This window comes from Lynx rufus, unplaced genomic scaffold (genome assembly GCF_022079265.1).
Source record: "Lynx rufus isolate CCGP_SWC_20201006 ecotype Redwood Valley unplaced genomic scaffold, mLynRuf1.p SCAF_16, whole genome shotgun sequence".
Classification (NCBI taxonomy): Eukaryota; Metazoa; Chordata; class Mammalia; order Carnivora; family Felidae; genus Lynx; species Lynx rufus.
The window spans coordinates 4,385,995-4,404,334 of record NW_025814830.1 but is presented as its reverse complement, the minus strand read 5'-3'; the positions used below and the strand labels follow the sequence as shown (position 1 = coordinate 4,404,334).

The following is an 18,340-nucleotide window of genomic DNA, read 5'->3' as shown; positions in this document are numbered from 1 at the left end:
ATTTTGAGGAATTCTTGGCTGGAGTCTGACCCGACTCCTCGGTGGAGCGGAAGAGAAACATTGTTTCCTCTTTGAGAGAAATGGATGCCTCTGGCCCCTCGGTTCCCTTCTTTCTAAAACCATGCTGACAAAGGGAAAGATAAAAATACATCTCTTGGGGCGCCTGGCTGGCTCAGCTGGAAGAGCATGAGACTCAAACTCCGGGTGGTGAGTTTGGGCCCCACCTTGGGTGTTGAGATTACATACATACATACATACATACATACACAAAGAAACAAACATGGGGTGTCTGGGTGGCTCAGTCTATGAAGCATGTGACTCTTGATCTTCGTGGTGAGCTCGGGTCCCATACTGGGCATGGAGCCTACTTAAAACAAAACAAAACTTAAAAAAATACATCCCCCCCCCCCCCCCAAAAGAAAAAGCAAATCTCCCAAGAGGCTCCCGAGATCGAAGAGCTGGGGTGGTCGGGCAGGGAGCTGCGAGGCCTGCCGGGAGCTGTAGTCCTCCCGCCTCGTGTCTCTCCAGGGGCCGCCCACCTCGCCGGCCCCGGGAAGGGGCGGGCGGAACGTCGGGGGCCCCCACTCTTCTCTGTGGACGTGGCGTGGGGCGTCCGCGGAGTTCACGGGCCCCGCCCCCTGGGGGGTCTTCGTGAGCGCTCATTGGTCGGAGGGCGGGCCTCTGAGCTGCTGGAGGCGGGGCCTGGCTGGAGAGCGGCCAAATGGGGCATCTTTACGGAGAACGCCGAGCGGAACGTGTAGGGGGAAGCGAAGCTGGATTGTCTGGTAAAGGGAGGCGAGAGCGGGTGGCCTGCCCAGGGAGGGCGGTTCGGGTTCGCTCGGGTCGAGGAATTGAGTCCAGGCTGCAAAGGACGCCTGAGAGCCTGCATGATTTCTCTCTGGCCACGACCCCATCCCATACTTGGCGTGGGAAGTACGCCACGTCTCCCGCTTGAAACCCCCACTAACGGCTCTGGGACCAGTCTGGGACTCCCTCAGAAGAGTCAGTCCCTACCTCGGAGAACCCCGCCCCCCTTTTGCCCATCCCCGGCCCTTCTTGAGCCCTAAACTTTGCGGCTTGCTATCATCTGTCTTGTCTTCGCTCTCTCCACGCACCGCACACCCCCACCCCCACCGGCCCGGCATTCTTCTGCCCTGTCTCTATCCTTTTTCCTGTGACCCCTGACTCCTAGCCTCCACCACTCCCTAGGGACTGATGATGTGGCGTCCATCACTTCTGCTGCTACTGCTGCTGCTCAGGCGTGGGGTCCAGGGCAAGCCATCCCCTGACGCAGGCCCTCACGGCCAGGGGAGGGTGCACCAGGCGGCCCCCCTGAGCGAGGCCCCTCATGATGACGCCCACGGAAACTTCCAGTACGACCATGAAGCTTTCCTGGGACGGGAAGTGGCCAAGGAATTCGACCAGCTCAGCCCAGAGGAAAGCCGAGCCCGTCTGGGGTAGGAGAGAGATGGAAGGGAGGATTCGGGGTTGTATTTTTAAACAGGGAGGTCAGGGGAGGCCTCAGTGAGAAGGTAATATTTGAGCCATGTGAGTATATGGGGGAATAGCATTCCAGGCAGAGGGAACTGTAAATGCAAAGGCCCTGAGGCAGGAGCAGGCTTGATATTTGAGCAACAGTGAGGCTACCGAAGAGGAGAAGGTGGGAGGTCACGGCAGAGAGAGAACAAAGAGCCCGGGGCCCTTCAGGCCACAGTGAAGATTTCAGCTTTTCTCTGGATGAGATGACAGCCAAGGGAGGGCTCTAGGCAGAGGAAGGACCTGAGCTGACTTAAGTTTCAACAGAATCCTTCTGGTTACCTTTGGGGGGACAGGCTGTAGGGGGCAAGAAGCAGGGAGCCAGTGAGGAATCAACTAGAGTAGTCTACATGGGAGACAAGAGACGATGGTGACGAGACCAGGGCGGAGACAGTGGCGGTGACTGGGTCTGCTGGCTGGGAGATTGTGCTTGGATGGGGTTGGGTGAAGGAGGGTTGGGGGAGGAAAGGCAGCGACAGGCTAACGCATTTGGAATAGCCCTTGCTACAGTACCTGGAACCCTTCTACGTGCTTTACAAGGGTTAACTTAGGCAATCCCCACAGTCAGGCTAGTGTTTATCCCTCGTTTTACGGGGGTAAACCAAGGCTCAGAGAGTTTGTTCGTGTTTTTGTTTTTTTTTTTAAGTGACTTGCCCACGGTCACACAGACAGCAAGAGGGGGTGGCAGAATTTGCACCTAGACTGAACAACAGCCTGAACCTCAGTGAGGGAGGGTGTGAGTCCTGGGGACTCCAGCTCCAGACCGATCAGAGCAGAGACAGCCCAGAGGGGGAGGGGGCGGCGACCTGGGCATCGCCATCTGGGAGTCAACCCTAGGGGCTGGGTTGCGGGGCTAAAGGACAGCGACCCAGGGGAGCGCTCCCTGTGGGCTCTGTGAGCGGTTGGGCAAGGACCCAAACCGGTGGCGGGGGCCTGGGATCCGACTGGAGCGGCCTGAGAGAAGGTGTGTGAGGAGGGGCCTCCAGGGGCTTCATATGAGACCGCAAGGTGCACGTGGTCCGGCCGGAGCACGGGAAGGGAGTGATGGAGGCCAAGCCGGCGGGGTTGCGGGCGAGTGTCTTAGGCCAATGCCTGATACAGTCAGGGAAAGGTAGGGAAGAGGTGCGGGACGCAGCCCAGGGCGGCGCTGTGGGGAGAGGCACCTGCAATGGGCCGGTGCAGCCAGGCGGGCGGGGCAGGGGGCGGCTTGGAAGGGATGGCCTGAAGACCCGCAGGGCCTAAAACGGTGAGATGTCAGGGGTGAGTGTGGCCGTGGCCATCAGAGTTCAGAGAGAGGCTTGGGACAGGGGCCATGCGGGCGAGGGGCGCGGTGTGGCGCCTCGCTCCCTCACCCCACCCCGACTCGGACAAACAGATGGAGCAAGTGAGGGTCTAGGGGCAGAGTTGGAGTGGAGGGTGTGACCCTGGATTGTCGTAGGTCCTTCCCCCAGCCCGGGCTTGTGGAGGACCGCGGCGCCTCGGAAAGGGCGTGAGAGCCTCTGGGAGCCGAGCCTGGATTGAGGGGGCGGAGCCCCGCGCTGGGCGCGGCCCTGGGGTTGACACGTGCCTCCCCTCGCTGTGCTGGCGGCTCTGGGACCGCGCTATCACCGCTCTCTGAGGGTGTGTCTCGAGTGGGGGCGTGGCTCTGCTCCAGGGGCGGGGCCTGGGTGGAGGCGGGACTCCTGGGGGGGCGGAGTCCTGGACTGACGTGTGCCCCGCCCGGACTCGCAGGCGCATAGTGGACCGCATGGACCGCGCAGGGGATGGGGACGGCTGGGTGTCGCTGGCCGAGCTCCGCGCTTGGATCGCGCACACGCAGCAGCGGCACATACGGGACTCGGTGAGCGCGGCCTGGAACACGTACGACACGGACCGCGACGGGCGTGTGGGTTGGGAGGAACTGCGCAACGCCACCTATGGCCACTACGAGCCCGGTACGCGGCGAGACCCCGACTCCCGCTCCCCACACACATCGTGACCCTGACTTTTTTTGATAGTCTCATCCTGAGAACCTTTAGCTTATTAAACAGAATCCCTAATCTTTGACCTCTAACCCTTGAGCAGGGTCTACCCACTTCTAGTACCCCATCACCCTGAGACTCCCCGTCTCTGATCTCTGTCTGGCTTCTCGCTCCGGCATCCGCGACGTCCATAACCCCGCGACTGGGGGATCCTTGACCAGGGACATCTACCTGTCATACTCTGTCATCCTGACCATTGATCTCCGAACTCTCATCCTGAGAACCCCAAATCCATTCACCCTGTCCCCTGGCTGTCTGGGGACATGGTAAATGTTCCTGTCTGTCGCCATGCCCCAGCCCTGTGACCCCCACAGCTAATGTTCTCTCCCTCCTGGACCCTCACCTCACACTCCTCCTCCAGCCTGTCCCTCATGCAAACCCCAGAGGGGCTTTCCACACCCAGAGCTGACCCTGACCTTCCCCTGCTCACAGCCTTTCATGGCTTCCCAGAGCCTCCAAAGGAGATTCCCAGCAACTCAGTCCAGCCTGGCTCAACGCTCTGGCTTTCTTTTTCTGCATTTTCTGGCCAGCCATGTGGATCTCCCTCGGTTTCCCTGAACTCATCACGCTCTTCAAATCTCCACATTCCGCTCATACTGTTCCCTTTGTTGAAAATGCCCTTCCTCTCCTCTCTGTCCTTAGCCCGAGTCAGTATAACCTACTGCACCAGAGGGTGACCTTGGGGCCCCAAGGGCCAGTGTCCACTCAGAGTTCATCATTCCTGGCCCTATGACTTTGGGCCACTTATTTCCTCTCTGTGGGAATCTATTTTCTCCTTCATAAAGTGAGAATAAATGAAAGAATTCCTTTTACTTGTGTGTGTGTGTGGGTGGGTGTGAGAATTAAATGCAATTTTGTAGGTAAAGAGCATATAATAAGCTCTCACTGCAAGGTAGATACTATATACAAATAATGAATCTCTATTAATTATTATGGGTTCTGTGAGGTCTTCCTGCCCTGACTCCACTGAGTTGGATCCCTTTGGCTTTTCCCTCAACCAGCCTCGTATGCCCTCCATTAAAGCACACCTGACCGAGATATCCCCCTTCCCCAGGTGAAGAGTTTCATGACGTAGAGGACGCCGAAACCTACAAGAAGATGATGGCTCGTGATGAGCGGCGTTTCCGGGTGGCGGACCAGGACGGGGACTCCATGGCCACTCGTGAGGAGCTGACTGCCTTCCTGCACCCCGAGGAATTCCCTCACATGCGGGACATCGTGATTGCTGTGAGTGAGGGCCCGAGGAGCCCGCTCCCCACTTCCCACCTTCTCCTCTCCCCCACCCCAGACCCAGGGTTTTGACGTCAGGGCCAGCCTAACGGTGCCCGGGAACCCAGGCTACAAACAGATCAATGGAGGGCACTTTCTCCCTTGCCCGACTCCTGACCTCCCTGTGTCCAGTCTCTCCTGGCTCTGCCTTCCCCTTCCTGTGGTCACATTTGGGGTCTGGGCCCCCAGCCTGCCATCAGAAGAATCCCCCAGGGTCGTCTGGGTGGCTCCGTTAAGCGTCTGACTCTCGGTTTCTGCTCAGGTCATGATCTCACGGTTCATGAGTTCGAGCCTCGCATTGTGCTGACAGGAGCCTGGAGCCTGCTTTGGCTTCTGTGTCTCTTTGCCCTCTCTTTGCCCCTCCCCCGCTGTACTGTGTGTGTGTGTTGTGTGTGTGTGTGTGTGCGCGTGTCTCAAAAAGAAATAAACATTAAAAAAAAAAGAAAGAAAACATATTCCCCAGAAATGCCTCTGGAAGCCCCAGTTGTGGTCAAACTCCAGGAAAACCCCAACCTCACCACACCCCCATACGTGGACTTTCTATTTGTAATTTTTCACCAATCCCCTCTCCATTTTATAGTGGAAGGATATCTTTCTTTAGACTTTAATAGACTTTAGTGTTTTTGTTGTTGATGTTTATTTATTTTTGAGAGAGAGCCAGAGCGCGAGCAGGGGAGGGGCAGAGAGAGAGGGAGACACAGAACCGGAAGCAGGCTCCAGGCTCTGAGCTGTCAGCACGGAGCCCGACACGGGGCTCGAACTCACGGACCGCGAGATCGTGACCTGAGTCGAAGTCAGACGCTTAACTGACCGAGCCACCCAGGCGCCCCTTGTTTGTTTGTTTGTTTGTTTATTTATTTAAAATGTTTATTTTTGAGACACAGAACGTGAGCAGGGGAGGCGCAGAGAAAGAGGAAGACACGGAATCAAAAGCAGGCTCCAGGCTCTGAGCTGTCATCACAGAGCCCAATGTGGGGCTCGAACCCACGTGAGATCGTGACCTGAGCTGAAGTCAGAGCTTAACCAACTGAGCCACCCAGGCACCCCTTTATGTATTTATTTTTAGTGTTTGTTTATTTTTGAGAGAGAGAATCATGTGCACGTGAGCTGGGGAGGGGCAGAGAAAATGGAGGACAGAGAATCTGAAGCAGGCTCCGTGCCGACAGCACAGAGCCCGAGGCAGGGCTCGAACTCACGAACTATGAGACCATGATCCGAGCTGAAGTCGGATGCTTAACAGACTGAGCCACCCGGGCACCCCTCACAAATTAGTTTTCAAGTATAATTATGTGTATTTCTAAAATAGCTAACTTACTGATGTGTTTAAATGCCCAAAAGATGCAAAAAAAAAAAAAAAAAAAAAAAAAGTGAGTCATCCTCGACCCGACTCCCCATCCCGTCCCCACGGCTAACCCCTGTCTTGTGTTTCCATTTTCAGAGCTGTTTTGAGGGTCTGTGGCAAGCCTGTGAGGACCGAGGGCTCTGAGGCCAGAAGGCCTGGGTTCAAATCCCAGCCCTGCAGCTTTCTGGCTGTGTGATCTTGGGCAAGTTATTTAACCTCTCTAGACCTTTCCTCATCTAGAAAATGGTGGTACTGATAATATACATACCTGAAGGCTAGTTACAGGGACTAGATGAGTTAGTACATGCCAAACTGCAAAATTGACCCATGGTAGATGCTCATTACATCCCTTTACACACACACGTCAGTATAGCTACGGGATAAACCTTCTGGAGGGAATCACTGGACCCACTGGGTTGTGTGCTTGCAGTGGCTTTAGATATTTCTAGGGCATTTTATTGGCTTGATGTCCAGCCCACTCTGGAGATGACAAAGGTCCAGAGAGGAGAGGGGCACCTGGGTGGCTCAGTCGGTTAAGCGGCTGATTCCTGGTTTCAGCTCAGGTCTTGATCTCCTGGTTCATGAGATCGAGTCCCGCGTCAGGCTCTGCACTGATGACACAGAGCCTGCTTGGGATTCTGTCTCTCTGCCCCTCTCCCACTCATGCTCTTTCTCTCTCTCTCTCTCTCTGTCTCTCTCTCAAAAAAAAAAAAAAAAAAAGGATCCAGAGAGGAGAGATGTTAACCCAGCCTTCTGGAACTCACTAGTAGATAATGTTGTAACACCTCTTTAGTCTCCTAAATTGAGATTATTTTTTTAACGTGTATTTATTTATTGAGGCAGAGAGCAGAGGGGAGGGTGGGGAGAGAGAGAGAATCCCAAGCAGGCTCTGCGCTGTCATTGCAGAACCCAGTGCGGGGCTCGATCTCACAAACCGTGAGATCATGACCTGAGTGGAAACCAAGAGTCGGACGCTTAACTGACTGAGGCACCCAGGCGGCCCCTGAGTTGAGATTACTTAACAGACCCTGATCACCATGTCCTGTGTGCCGGGGGCACCGTCATAACACCTTTACCTAAGCGTTACCTTGATTGAATTGTCACGGCAACCCTGTGGGGGTGGGCAGTCACCTTCATTTTACAGACAAGGACACGCAGGCACAGAGAGGTGAGACTTGCCTGAGATCACCCAGACTAGAAAGTGGCACAGCCTGGATTTGAACCCCAGCAGTTGAATCCGTGGTCCCCACCAGGGGGCAGCAAACTATGTAACCTGGGGCGGAATCCAGCCCACAGCTTGTTTTTGTAAATAAAGTTTTATTGTAACACGGCTAGGCCCATACACTTCGTGTGCTACAGCTCCAGAGTTGAGTCGGAAATAGTTCCTATCTGGCCCCTTATGGAAAAAGTTTGCCAAGCCTCTGTCTGAATTCCACTCTTAATCTTTCACGTTCACAGATGTCAGGTGTAACCTCCCCACACGTAGGATTTCAAAACATTGCTATTAGCCCCAACTGTACTATATCAAGGGAACACAGAGAAAAGTCACTTATAAGATACAACAGGAGGGGCACCTGGGTGGCCCAGTCGGTTGGGCCTCCGACTTTGGCTCAGGACGTGCTCTCACCAGTCCCGAGTTTGAGCCCCGCATTCGGGCTCTGTGCTGACAGCTCGGAGTCTGGAGCCTGTTTCGGATTCGGTGTCTCCCTCTCTCTCTGCCCCTCCCCCACTCATGCTCCATCCCCCTCTCTCAAAATTAAATAAACATTAAAAAAAAGAAATAACAGGAATTTCAATATACATATTGTAGTTACTAGATTTAACAAAGGGCATTCAATTATACTTGAACTTATGACAAATAATGTAAACAACAAATACGTTTTTTAGCGTAAGTATGTCCTACACAATATCTGGGACATCCTTATGTTGAAAAATTATCTGACATTCAAAATTTTTTCAGTGTTTATTTATTTTATTAAAAAAATTTTTTTTTTCAACATTTATTTATTTTTGGGACACAGAGAGACAGAGCATGAACAGGGGAGGGGCAGAGAGAGAGGGAGACACAGAATCGGAAACAGGCTCCAGGCTCTGAACCATCAGCCCAGAGCCCGACGCGGGGCTCGAACTCACGGACCGCGAGATTGTGACCTGACTGAAGTCGGATGCTCAACCGACTGCGCCACCCAGGCGCCCCTAAAAAAAAATTTTTTTTAACGTTATTTATTTTTGAGACAGAGACAGAGCATGAACGGGGGAGGGGCAGAGAGAGAGGGAGACACAGAATCGGAAGCAGGCTCCAGGCTCTGAGCCATCAGCACAGAGCCCGATGCGGGGCTTGAACTCACGGACCGTGAGATCGTGACCTGAGCTGAAGGCGGAGGCTCAACCGACTGAGCCACCCAGGCACCCCAGTGTTTATTTATTTTTGAGAGAGAGAGAGAGACCGCAAGCAGGGAAGGGGCAGAGAGAGAGGGAGACACAGAATCAGAAGCAGGCTCCAGGCTCTGAGCTGTCAGCACAGAGCCCGACGTGAGCCTCGAACCCGTGGACCATGAGATCATTAACTGAGCCGAAGTCAGATGCTCAACCGACTGAGCCACCCAGGTGCCCTTATCTGAAATTCAAATGTAACTGTGTCCTATAGCATAAGTATATTCCAAATACTGTGTGGGGAGATACTTATGCTAAGGAATTATTGCTTGTTCATCTGAAAATTGAATGTAAGGGAGCCTCCCATATTTTTTCTGGCCACCCTAAGATGTTGGAGTTGTCTCTGCTAGAAAACATAGTGGGGTGTCGGATGCGGCACTGTCCTATAGTGAGTGAGTTTGAATGTAAAAGTGGGGAACAGAAGCTGTTTGCTCAAGAAGTGGAGAAAGGGGTGCCGGGGTGGCTCAGTGGGTTAAGCGTCCGACTCATTTCCACTTAGGTCATGATCTCACAGTTCCCGGGTTCGAGCCCTATGTCGGGCTCTGTGCCGATGGTGCGGAACCTGCTTGGGATTCTCTTTCTTTCTGTCTCTCTGTCCTTCCTCTGCTTGTGCTCTCTCTCTCCCTCAAAAATAAATGTAAAACCTAAAAAAGAAAAAAAACCCAAAGTGGAGAAAAACACCAGGAGCTGAGGTATTGTGTGTTACAATGGTCCACCAAGTTATGTCCTGCTTATATGTAAAAGGGAGCTAGGGTCTAGGCTCTGCTAAATGAGAAGAGACTTCTGCCCTTGGAGAGTGTCCGCTTCGGGGGTGAGAAGAGTGTTACCGATGCGGGACACATCTCCTTGTGTGTTCTGTATGTTATAAGACATCCGGGTTCCCTGGCCACCCCCCCCCACCCCAGGTAGGGCCTGCATCACTGGGCACCCCAGAAAGCCACCCAAGCCCTGGCCGGGTAGACCGTGCCGAGACTGCTCTGATGCCTGGCCGCACAGCCGAGCCAGAATTCCCGGAGAGAACCTCACATCCCTCCCCCAGAGCCTGACCCAATGCCTCTCTCCCCAGGAAACCTTAGAAGATCTGGACAAGAACAAAGATGGCTACGTCCAAGTGGAGGAGTACATTGGTGAGTTGAACCTGATCCCCTCCCTGAGGACACTTGTCTTCTCCCGAACAGCCCAGTGTATACCACCCATGGGAAAGCCATGGCCCTCTGAAGTGGGGGCAGGGGCACTTCTTGAGTTCATGTAGCCACCAGACATTTATTAGGCACCTCCTGTGTGCTGGGCCCCTCATGTATTTATCGATCACCCACCGTGTGTCAGGCCTAGCAAACATTTATTGAGTACACATATTTGCTGGGCCTAGCCAATTTTTATCAAGCACCTACTATGTGCCATACCAGAAGAGCATTTATCAAGCACCTACTGTGTGCCAGGACCAGGAAACATGGATTGAACACCTACTGCATGGTAGCGTTGAGGATACAGCAGAGAATATCCCACACCGGGTTCCTTCCTGGGAGGGTCTGGAGTCTGCAAAATCTGGCCTCAGGGGCTGCATTGGTTGGGGTGGGAAGTCAGGGAGCTTGTCTTGAACTTGTATTTGCACAGCAAAGGCTGTGTCTCCTGTTATTCAGAATTTGGGGGGTGGTCTTTTGACACCCCCAAATTTGCCCTCGGCCCCGCCTCTACCCCTGTCTTGAGGGGCAAAGAATTTAGTTGAGGGGAAAGCTGTTAAACATGGATATTTTTTCAAGTTTGAAAATATTTTTCTTTTTCTTTAAGAAAAATTTTTTTGTGTTTATTATTTTTTTATAAAGTGTTTTTTTAATGTTTATTTATTTTTGAGAGAGAGACAGAGCATGAATGGGGGAGGGGCAGAGAGAGAGGAAGACCACAGAGTCCGAAGCAGGCTCCAGGCTCTGCACTGTCAGTACAGAGCCCGATGCGGGGCTTGAACTCACGAACTGTGCGATCATGACCTGAGCTGAAGTCGGACGCTTAACCGACTGAGCCACCCAGGCGCCCCTTAATGTTTATTTGAGAGAGAGACAGAGCATGAGTGGGGGAGGGGCAGTGGTTGGGGGGGCGCGTACCGGAGACTCCCAAGCAGGTTCCACGCCGCAACGTGAGTGCGGAGCCCGACTCACGGCTCGATCTCATGACCAACTGATCACTACCTGAGCTGAAACCAAGAGTCGTATGGTGAACTGACTGAGCCACCCAGGTGCCCCAACACATTTTTTTTTTTAAAGTTTATTTATTCATAATCTCTACACCCAACATGAGGCTCGAACTCACGACCCCAAGAAGAGAGTCACATGCTCTACTGACTGGGCCAGCCAGGCCTCTCAAGACCTTTTTATTTATTTCTGAGAGAGAGAGAGAGAGAAAGAGAGACAGAGCGCAAGTGGGGGAGGGGCAGAGAGAGAGGGAGACACGGTATCTGAAGCAGGTTCCAGACTCTGAGCCGTCAGCGCAGAGTCTGGTGCGGGGCTTGAACTCACAACCCGCGGGTTCATGACCTGAGCCGGAGTCAGACACAACCAGCTGAACCATCCAGGCGCCCCAAGACCTTTTTATTGAAGCATAATTCATTTTTTTCTTTAATTCATTTTTTTCTTTTCTTTTCTTTCTTTTTTTTTTTTACATCTGTGAGGATAGAAGTCTTTTTTTTTCTCCCCCCCCCCCCCATCAGCAAGAACTGTAGCATCGTCACTAAGAACGAAAGCTGGCACCCTGTCACATGCTGGCCTCTGTTCTAAGTGGTTAGCGCCTCATCAGTTCAGTTAATGCCCCCCTCAACCCCTACGAGGCTGTGATTCCCCCATATTACGGATGAGGAAGCTGAGGCCCGGAGGGATAGATACTTGACTGAGGAGCAGGACGTCAGTTCAGGCGGCGGAGCCCAGGGTCCCACCCGGACCCCCCTAGGCTGCTTCTCTTCCCTGCGGGGTTCCGGACTCCCCAGGGTCCCGTAACTTCACAGATTTGAATGGTATGGGGAAGAACGGGAAGGAGGAGTACTGAGGGGGTGTCACGGGCCCTGAGCCAGGCTGGGAGGGGGGGCAGGTGGCGAGTCAGGGAGGGTGGGAGAGGTGAGGGTGCGCCGTGCTCTGGGGTGCGGGCTTCACAGCCGGCCTGCCTCCTTCCCACCTGCTACCCCCCCCCCCCAGCTGTGTGACCGCCCATGAGTTCCTCGTCCTCGGTGTCCTTGCCTCTAAAGGCGGTCATAGAGCACCCAGCAGGTACAGTCACCTGTAGGCCCCCCCAAACTCCCCTCAGCACATGAACGCCCGAACGAAAGGTCTATCCAGGCAATGGAATGTTATTGGGGCATACAAAGGGATAAAGGATTAATACAATGCTACAAAGTGTATAAGTCTTGGAAACAGCGCGCTGAGTCGCGGTGGGGTACAGGAAACCAAAGTGACGTTGTGTGGCAGCTACACTTTAATAAGAAAACGGGGGCACCTGGGGGGGGGTTCACTCTGTTTGAGGCTCTTGATTTCCACTTGGGTCATGATCTCCCAGTTCGCGAGTTTGGCCACGATATCGTATGACTGCATTTATATGAAATGTTCAGGATAGGAGAATTCATGCAGACAGGAATTAGATTACTGGTCGCCAGGGGCTGAAGGGGGGCAGGGGGTAGGATAGGGAGTAACTTTTTTTTTTTTTTTTCAACGTTTTTATTTATTTTTGGGACAGAGAGAGACAGAGCATGAACGGGGGAGGGGCAGAGAGAGAGGGAGACACAGAATCGGAAACAGGCTCCAGGCTCCGAGCCATCAGCCCAGAGCCCGACGCGGGGCTCGAACTCACGGACCGCGAGATGGTGACCTGGCTGAAGTCGGACGCTTAACCGACTGCGCCACCCAGGTGCCCCAACTTTTTTTTTTTTAATATTTATTTTGAGAGAGAGAGAGAGCGCACGAGCAGAGGAGGGGCAGAGAGCGAGAGGGAGAGAGAGAATCCCAAGCAGGCTCCACACTGTTTTTTTTTTTAATAATTAAAAAAAATTTTTTAGATATATTTTTTGGGAGAGAGAGAGTAAACAGAGAAGGGACAGAGAGGAGACAGAGAATCCCAAGTCAGCTCTGTGCGAAGCTCAGTGCGGGGCTCGAACCTGCAAACCTTGAGATCGTGACCTGAGCCAAAGTCAAGAGTCGCCGCTCAACCAACGGAGCCACCCCAGTGCCCCTTGAGGGAGGTTCTGAAAGCGGGGTGAGCTGTTCTAAGGGTGGCACACAGCATTTCACGTGTGTATCCCTCAGACTGATTGCCAGTTGAGGAAAGGATCGATCGGTCAAGTCACTTTCCCTGTAGCAGGACTGTCACCTGTAAATGGGGTGTTGCCGTTAGTCCCATTCAAACAGAGGAGGAGACCGAGGCCAGGGAAAGCGAAGGGGGCTGCCCGGGGCCCCTTGGTCAGGAGCGGTCGGGGACCGGACGGAGCCCCCGGTGGTCGCGGCCCCGAACCGCCTGACGTCGCCCCTGTCGCCCGACCCAGCGGATCTGTACTCGGCCGAGCCCGGGGAGGAGGAGCCGGCCTGGGTGCGGACCGAGCGCGAGCAGTTCCGGGACTTCCGCGACCTGAACAAGGACGGGCGGCTGGACGGCAGTGAGGTCGGCCACTGGGTGCTGCCCCCCGCCCAGGACCAGCCACTGGTGGAGGCCAACCACTTGCTGCACGAGAGCGACACCGACAAGGTGTGCAGGGGTGGGGGGGGGCGGGGGGGAGGCTCTGCAGAACTGACCAGACCCGCCTTGGGGCTGCCGAGGTCCCTGTTGGGCCCCAGCAGACGGACTGAGAGGGGTGCGGGAAGGGAGGAGCGGAGAGCCAGAGAGAGGGGGACGGAGACCTGGGGGGGCCACAGAGGTCAGAGAGGAGTCTCACAGGCAGGGCCCCTTGTCATCCCTGCTGACCTCTGACCCTCCCTCCAGGATGGGCGGTTGAGCAAGGCCGAGATCCTGAGTAACTGGAACATGTTCGTGGGCAGCCAGGCCACCAACTACGGCGAGGACCTCACGCGACACCACGATGAGCTCTGAGCCCCAGTGTGCCCGCTACAGCCTTGTGGCCCCGTGGGATGACCGGAGGAGGGGCCCCGGTGGCCAGGTCCCCCTCCCCATCTGGACTGCGGGATGTGGCCACACCCACCCCGTGTCCCTGTCCCCCTGAGCTCTCAGGGACCCACCAGGTCAAACTTCTCCAGGACGCTGCAGCCCCTCCCTGCCCCCTCCCCTCCCCCGGGGTCTCACAGACCCAAAGGGTGAGTGACCGTCCGTTTCTCACTGGCAGAATCCCCCCAGCCCAGACCAGCCCCCCCCCCCCCCGTGTCAAGTTCAGCCTTCAAGAGCCACTACTGACCATTCCAGCTCCGAATCTGGGCCTCACACCCCACAACAGAGAAACACTCCCCGCCCCGCACCCCACCAGCCCCCCCAGGACTCGCCCGCCTGCCGGCACGGCCCCCACAGTGCCTCCTCTCTGCCAGGGAGGCAATAAATTCCAGTGCTGGGGCCTTGTCTGTGTGTCTCTGAGGGGGTGACGGGGGCCTTGGGGAGGAATTGGAGGCTGTGCCTGGGAGCTGGGGGGGAGGGGGACCGTGGGCTGGAAGCAGGGGGGACAGGCGTTTGGAGAGGAGGCTCTAGGAGTCAGCAGGTTTTGAGGGCATTCCTGGAGCCCCCTGGAGAGCCCAGGACGGCAGTGTGCTGTTGGCTGAGTGGCCTGGGGGTGGGGGCCTCCCTGGTGAACAGAATGAGGAAGTAAGCCCTGGGGACATCTGGAGGGAGAGCCAGCCAGACAGAGGGAACAGCAGGAACAGCAGAGTGTGCCCCGTGTGTGTGGATCAGCCAGGAGGCCGGTGTGGCTGGAATGGGGTCAGCGAGGTGGAGAGATGGGGGAGGTAAGAGCAAACAGAGAGCTGGAACCTGGTGGTACAGGGTCCCGTGGACAGGTCTTCGGGGTCGCTTTGCGGTGAGACAAGATAGTCACGGGCAGAGACCCAGAGAGGCGGGGACAGAATTTGCACTCAGTGAGCTGGGAGCTCGAGGAGGGTCCTGAGTAGATGTGAGCTGACGGGTTCTAACACGGCGGTGTCTTTGCTGCTGAGTTGGGACAGAAGGACGGGACGGTCCAGGCATTTATTCCTCAGGCAGCCCTGTGAGACCCACTGGTTTAAATTCTCCTCTAGAGCTCCCAAAGGATCTATAAGAATAAGGTCACCAATGGGGCGCCTGGGTGGCGCAGTCGGTTAAGCGTCCGACTTCAGCCAGGTCACCATCTCGCGGTCCGTGAGTTCGAGCCCCGCGTCGGGCTCTGGGCTGATGGCTCGGAGCCTGGAGCCTGTTTCCGATTCTGTGTCTCCCTCTCTCTCTGCCCCTCCCCCGTTCATGCTCTGTCTCTCTCTGTCCCAAAAATAAATAAACGTTAAAAAAAAAAAAAAAAAAGAATAAGGTCACCAAAAGGTTTGTAACAGCTTTAACCAGGAGAGCCACAAGCCAGAAACAGCCCATGTGCTCATCCACAGGAGAAGGGGTAAATACGCCGTGGAACCTTCCCCCAGGCGACGTCACACCGAGGAAAAAGAATGATGTGGGGCACCTGGTTGGCTCAGTCGGTAGAGCACGTGACTCTTGATTTGGGGGTTGTAAGTTTGAGCCCCATCTTGGGAGTAGAGATTACCTAAAAATAAAATCTTAAAAAGATATATTCCTGGGGCACCTGGGCGGCTCAGTCATCGGTTGAACATCTGACTTCGGCTCAGGTCACGATCTCACAGTTTGTGGGTTCAAGCCCTGCGTCGGGCTCTCTGCCGTCAGTGTGGAGCCTGCATCAGATCCTCTGTCCCCCACTCTCTCTCTCTCTCTCTCTAAAAAAAAAAAAAAAATATTCCCTGGATTTTTAGGGCAGTTAAACTGTTATGTATGATATGCTAATGCTGGATAAATGTCATTGTACTTTTGTCAAAATGGCTTAGTTGAGAGTCCAACTCTTGATTTTGACTCAGGTCATGATCCCGGGGTCCTGGTAGTGAGCCCTGTGTCATGCTCCACGCTGGGTGTGGAGCCTGCTTGGGATTCTCTCTCTCCCTCTCCCCCTTTGTCCCTCTGTCCCTCCCTCTCAAACAACAACAAAGTCCCTAGCATGTACCACACAAAGGGTGAACCCTAATGTATTTATGCACTTTAGTTAATAATAATGTATCAATGTTGGCTCAGCGATTATAACTAAGTATCACAGTAATGCAAGATGTCAATAAGGCGGGGGTGGGGGTGGATGCCTGGGTGGCTCAGTAGGTCGGGTTGAGCATCTGACTTGGCTCAGGTCACGATCTCAAGGCTTGTGAGTTCGAGCCCTACGTGGGGCTCTCCACTCTCAGCACAGATCCTGCTTTGGATCCTCTGTCTCGCTCTCTAACCCCTCCCCTCCTTTCTCTCTCTGTCTCAAAAATAAATACACATTAAAAATGTTTTATTTATTTATTTAGTATTTATTTTTTATTTTTATTTTTTTTTTAATTTTTTTTTCAACGTTTTTTATTTATTTTGGGGACAGAGCGAGACAGAGCATGAACGGGGGAGGGGCAGAGAGAGAGGGAGACACAGCATCGGAAACAGGCTCCAGGCTCCGAGCCATCAGCCCAGAGCCCGACGCGGGGCTCGAACTCACGGACCGCGAGATCGTGACCTGGCTGAAGTCAGACGCTTAACCGACTGCGCCACCCAGGCGCCCCTGTTTTTTTTATTTATTTTTTAATGTGTATTTATTTTTGAGGCAGAGAGAGAGAGCATGAACAGGGGAGGGTCAGAGAGAGAGGGAGACACAGAATCTGAAACAGGCTCCCGGCTCTGAGCTGTCAGCACAGAGCCCCGTGTGGAGCTCGAACTCACGGACCGTGATTTCATGACCTGAGCCGAAGTCGGACGCTTAACCGACTAAGCCACCCAGGTGCTCCCAAAATGGTTTTTTTTTTTTTTTAATTTTTTTTTCCAACGTTTTTATTTATTTTTGGGACAGAGAGAGACAGAGCATGAACGGGGGAGGGGCAGAGAGAGAGGGAGACACAGAATCGGAAACAGGCTCCAGGCTCTGAGCCATCAGCCCGGAGCCTGACGCGGGGCTCGAACTCCCGGACCGCGAGATGGTGACCTGGCTGAAGTCGGACGCTTAACCGACTGCGCCACCCAGGCGCCCCGGTTTTTTTTTTTTTTTAAAGATGTTAATAAGAGGGTAAACTGGGGTGGGGTAAAGGGGTATGTATGGGAAAATTTTATACTTTTCTTTCATTTTCTTAAACTCAAAACTCTTAAAAAAAAGTTTTTATTTATTTGAATAACCTCTACCCCAACGTGGGGCTTAACGTTATGACCTTGAGATCAAGAGCCGAATGCTCCACCAACGGAGCCAGCCAGATGTCCCAACCCAAAACTGCTCTTAAAAATAAAGCCTAGGGGCACCTGAGTGGCTCAGTCAGTTGAACAACTGACTCTTGATCTTGGCTTAGGTCATGGTTTCATGGTTTGTGAGTTTGAGCCTTGCGTCAGCTCTGCACTGACAATGGGAAGTCGGCTTGGGATTCTCTTCCTCCCTCTCTATCCCTTTCCATCATGCTCTTTCTCTCGCTCTCAAAATAAATAAACTTGAAAGAAAGGAAGCCCAGTAGAGGCACCTGCCTAGTTCAGTCAGTATAGCTTGCTACTCTTGATCTTGGGGTTGTAGGTTTGAGCCCCACATTGGGTCTACACCCAATTACTTAAAATCTTAAAAAAAAATAAAGCCCATTAATTAAAAAAAAAAAATCATAAGCAACTAAAGTAGAAAAGAAGGGGCTCCTGGGTGGCTCAGTTGGTTGAGCATCTGACTCTTGATTTCAGCTCAGGTCAAGGTCTCGTGGTTCGTGGGTTTAAGCCCCTCACTGGGCCTGTGCTGAGAGTGTGGAGACTGCTTGGGATTCCCTGTCTCCCTCTTTCCCTGCCTCATTCTCTGTCTCTCAAAAATAAACATTAAAAAAATAAAATAAAATTGAAAAAAAAAATTTCTAGGTCAAGTCCTAGCCCCCCCATATTTGATGATTTTTGTTTTCCTTCTGGGGGAAAGAGATGGAAATAACCCAGGGCGAGACTAAACCTATAGACCAATGTGGGGAGAACTGGCATCCTAACATATTAAATCCTCCAATCCATGAACATAGTATATTTCTCCAGTGAGACAAGTGTTGGCATCCTCTCAGCAGTCGGTTTTGTAGTTGTCAGAATAAAGGTCTTAGGTCCTTTGTTAAATTTATCCTTAAGTATTTTATGGTTTTTATGTTATTGTAAGAGAAGTTATTTTTAAATTTCATGTCCTAACTTCTTGTCTTTACAGTATAAAATACAATTATTTTTGTATATTAGACTTGTATCCAGTGAACTTGCTATATTTATTATTCGTTCTAGAATTTCTGTTCCATTTTTTTATCGTTTTATTTTTCCACTAAGATTTCTTTCTAGACATATACTTTTTTTTATGTTTATTTTTGAGAGAGAGCACGCGCTAGTTGGGAGGGACAGAGAGAAAGGAAGACAGAGGATCTAAAGCAGGGTTCGAACTGTCCACATGGAGTCCTATATATGGGTCATTTTGGTGTTGGTCTTAGGTTACTGCCTTTTTTCTTGAGAATGGGTCATATTTTCCTATTTGTTTCCATTTTGAGTAGTGTTAGAGTATATCCTGGATACACTGTAGAAA

At 53.0% G+C, this 18,340-nt stretch overlaps 1 protein-coding gene across 2 annotated transcripts; it reads left to right on the top strand.

Moving 5' to 3' along the window:
• The first annotated feature begins 187 nt into the window (after positions 1–187).
• RCN3 (reticulocalbin 3) lies at positions 188–14,132 on the top strand. 2 transcript variants are annotated; one of them, XM_047077642.1, is made up of 7 exons: positions 188–207; positions 1,210–1,457; positions 3,268–3,470; positions 4,612–4,784; positions 9,668–9,728; positions 13,118–13,317; positions 13,552–14,132. In XM_047077642.1, exons 2-7 carry the CDS (start codon positions 1,216–1,218, stop codon positions 13,657–13,659), a joined length of 987 nt encoding a protein of 328 aa, XP_046933598.1. In that variant the 5' UTR covers positions 188–207; positions 1,210–1,215; the 3' UTR covers positions 13,660–14,132. The 2 variants fall into 2 exon arrangements, with proteins under 2 accessions (XP_046933598.1, XP_046933599.1); XM_047077643.1 differs by lacking the exon at positions 188–207 and adding an exon at positions 560–785.
• The last annotated feature ends 4,208 nt before the right edge of the window (positions 14,133–18,340 follow it).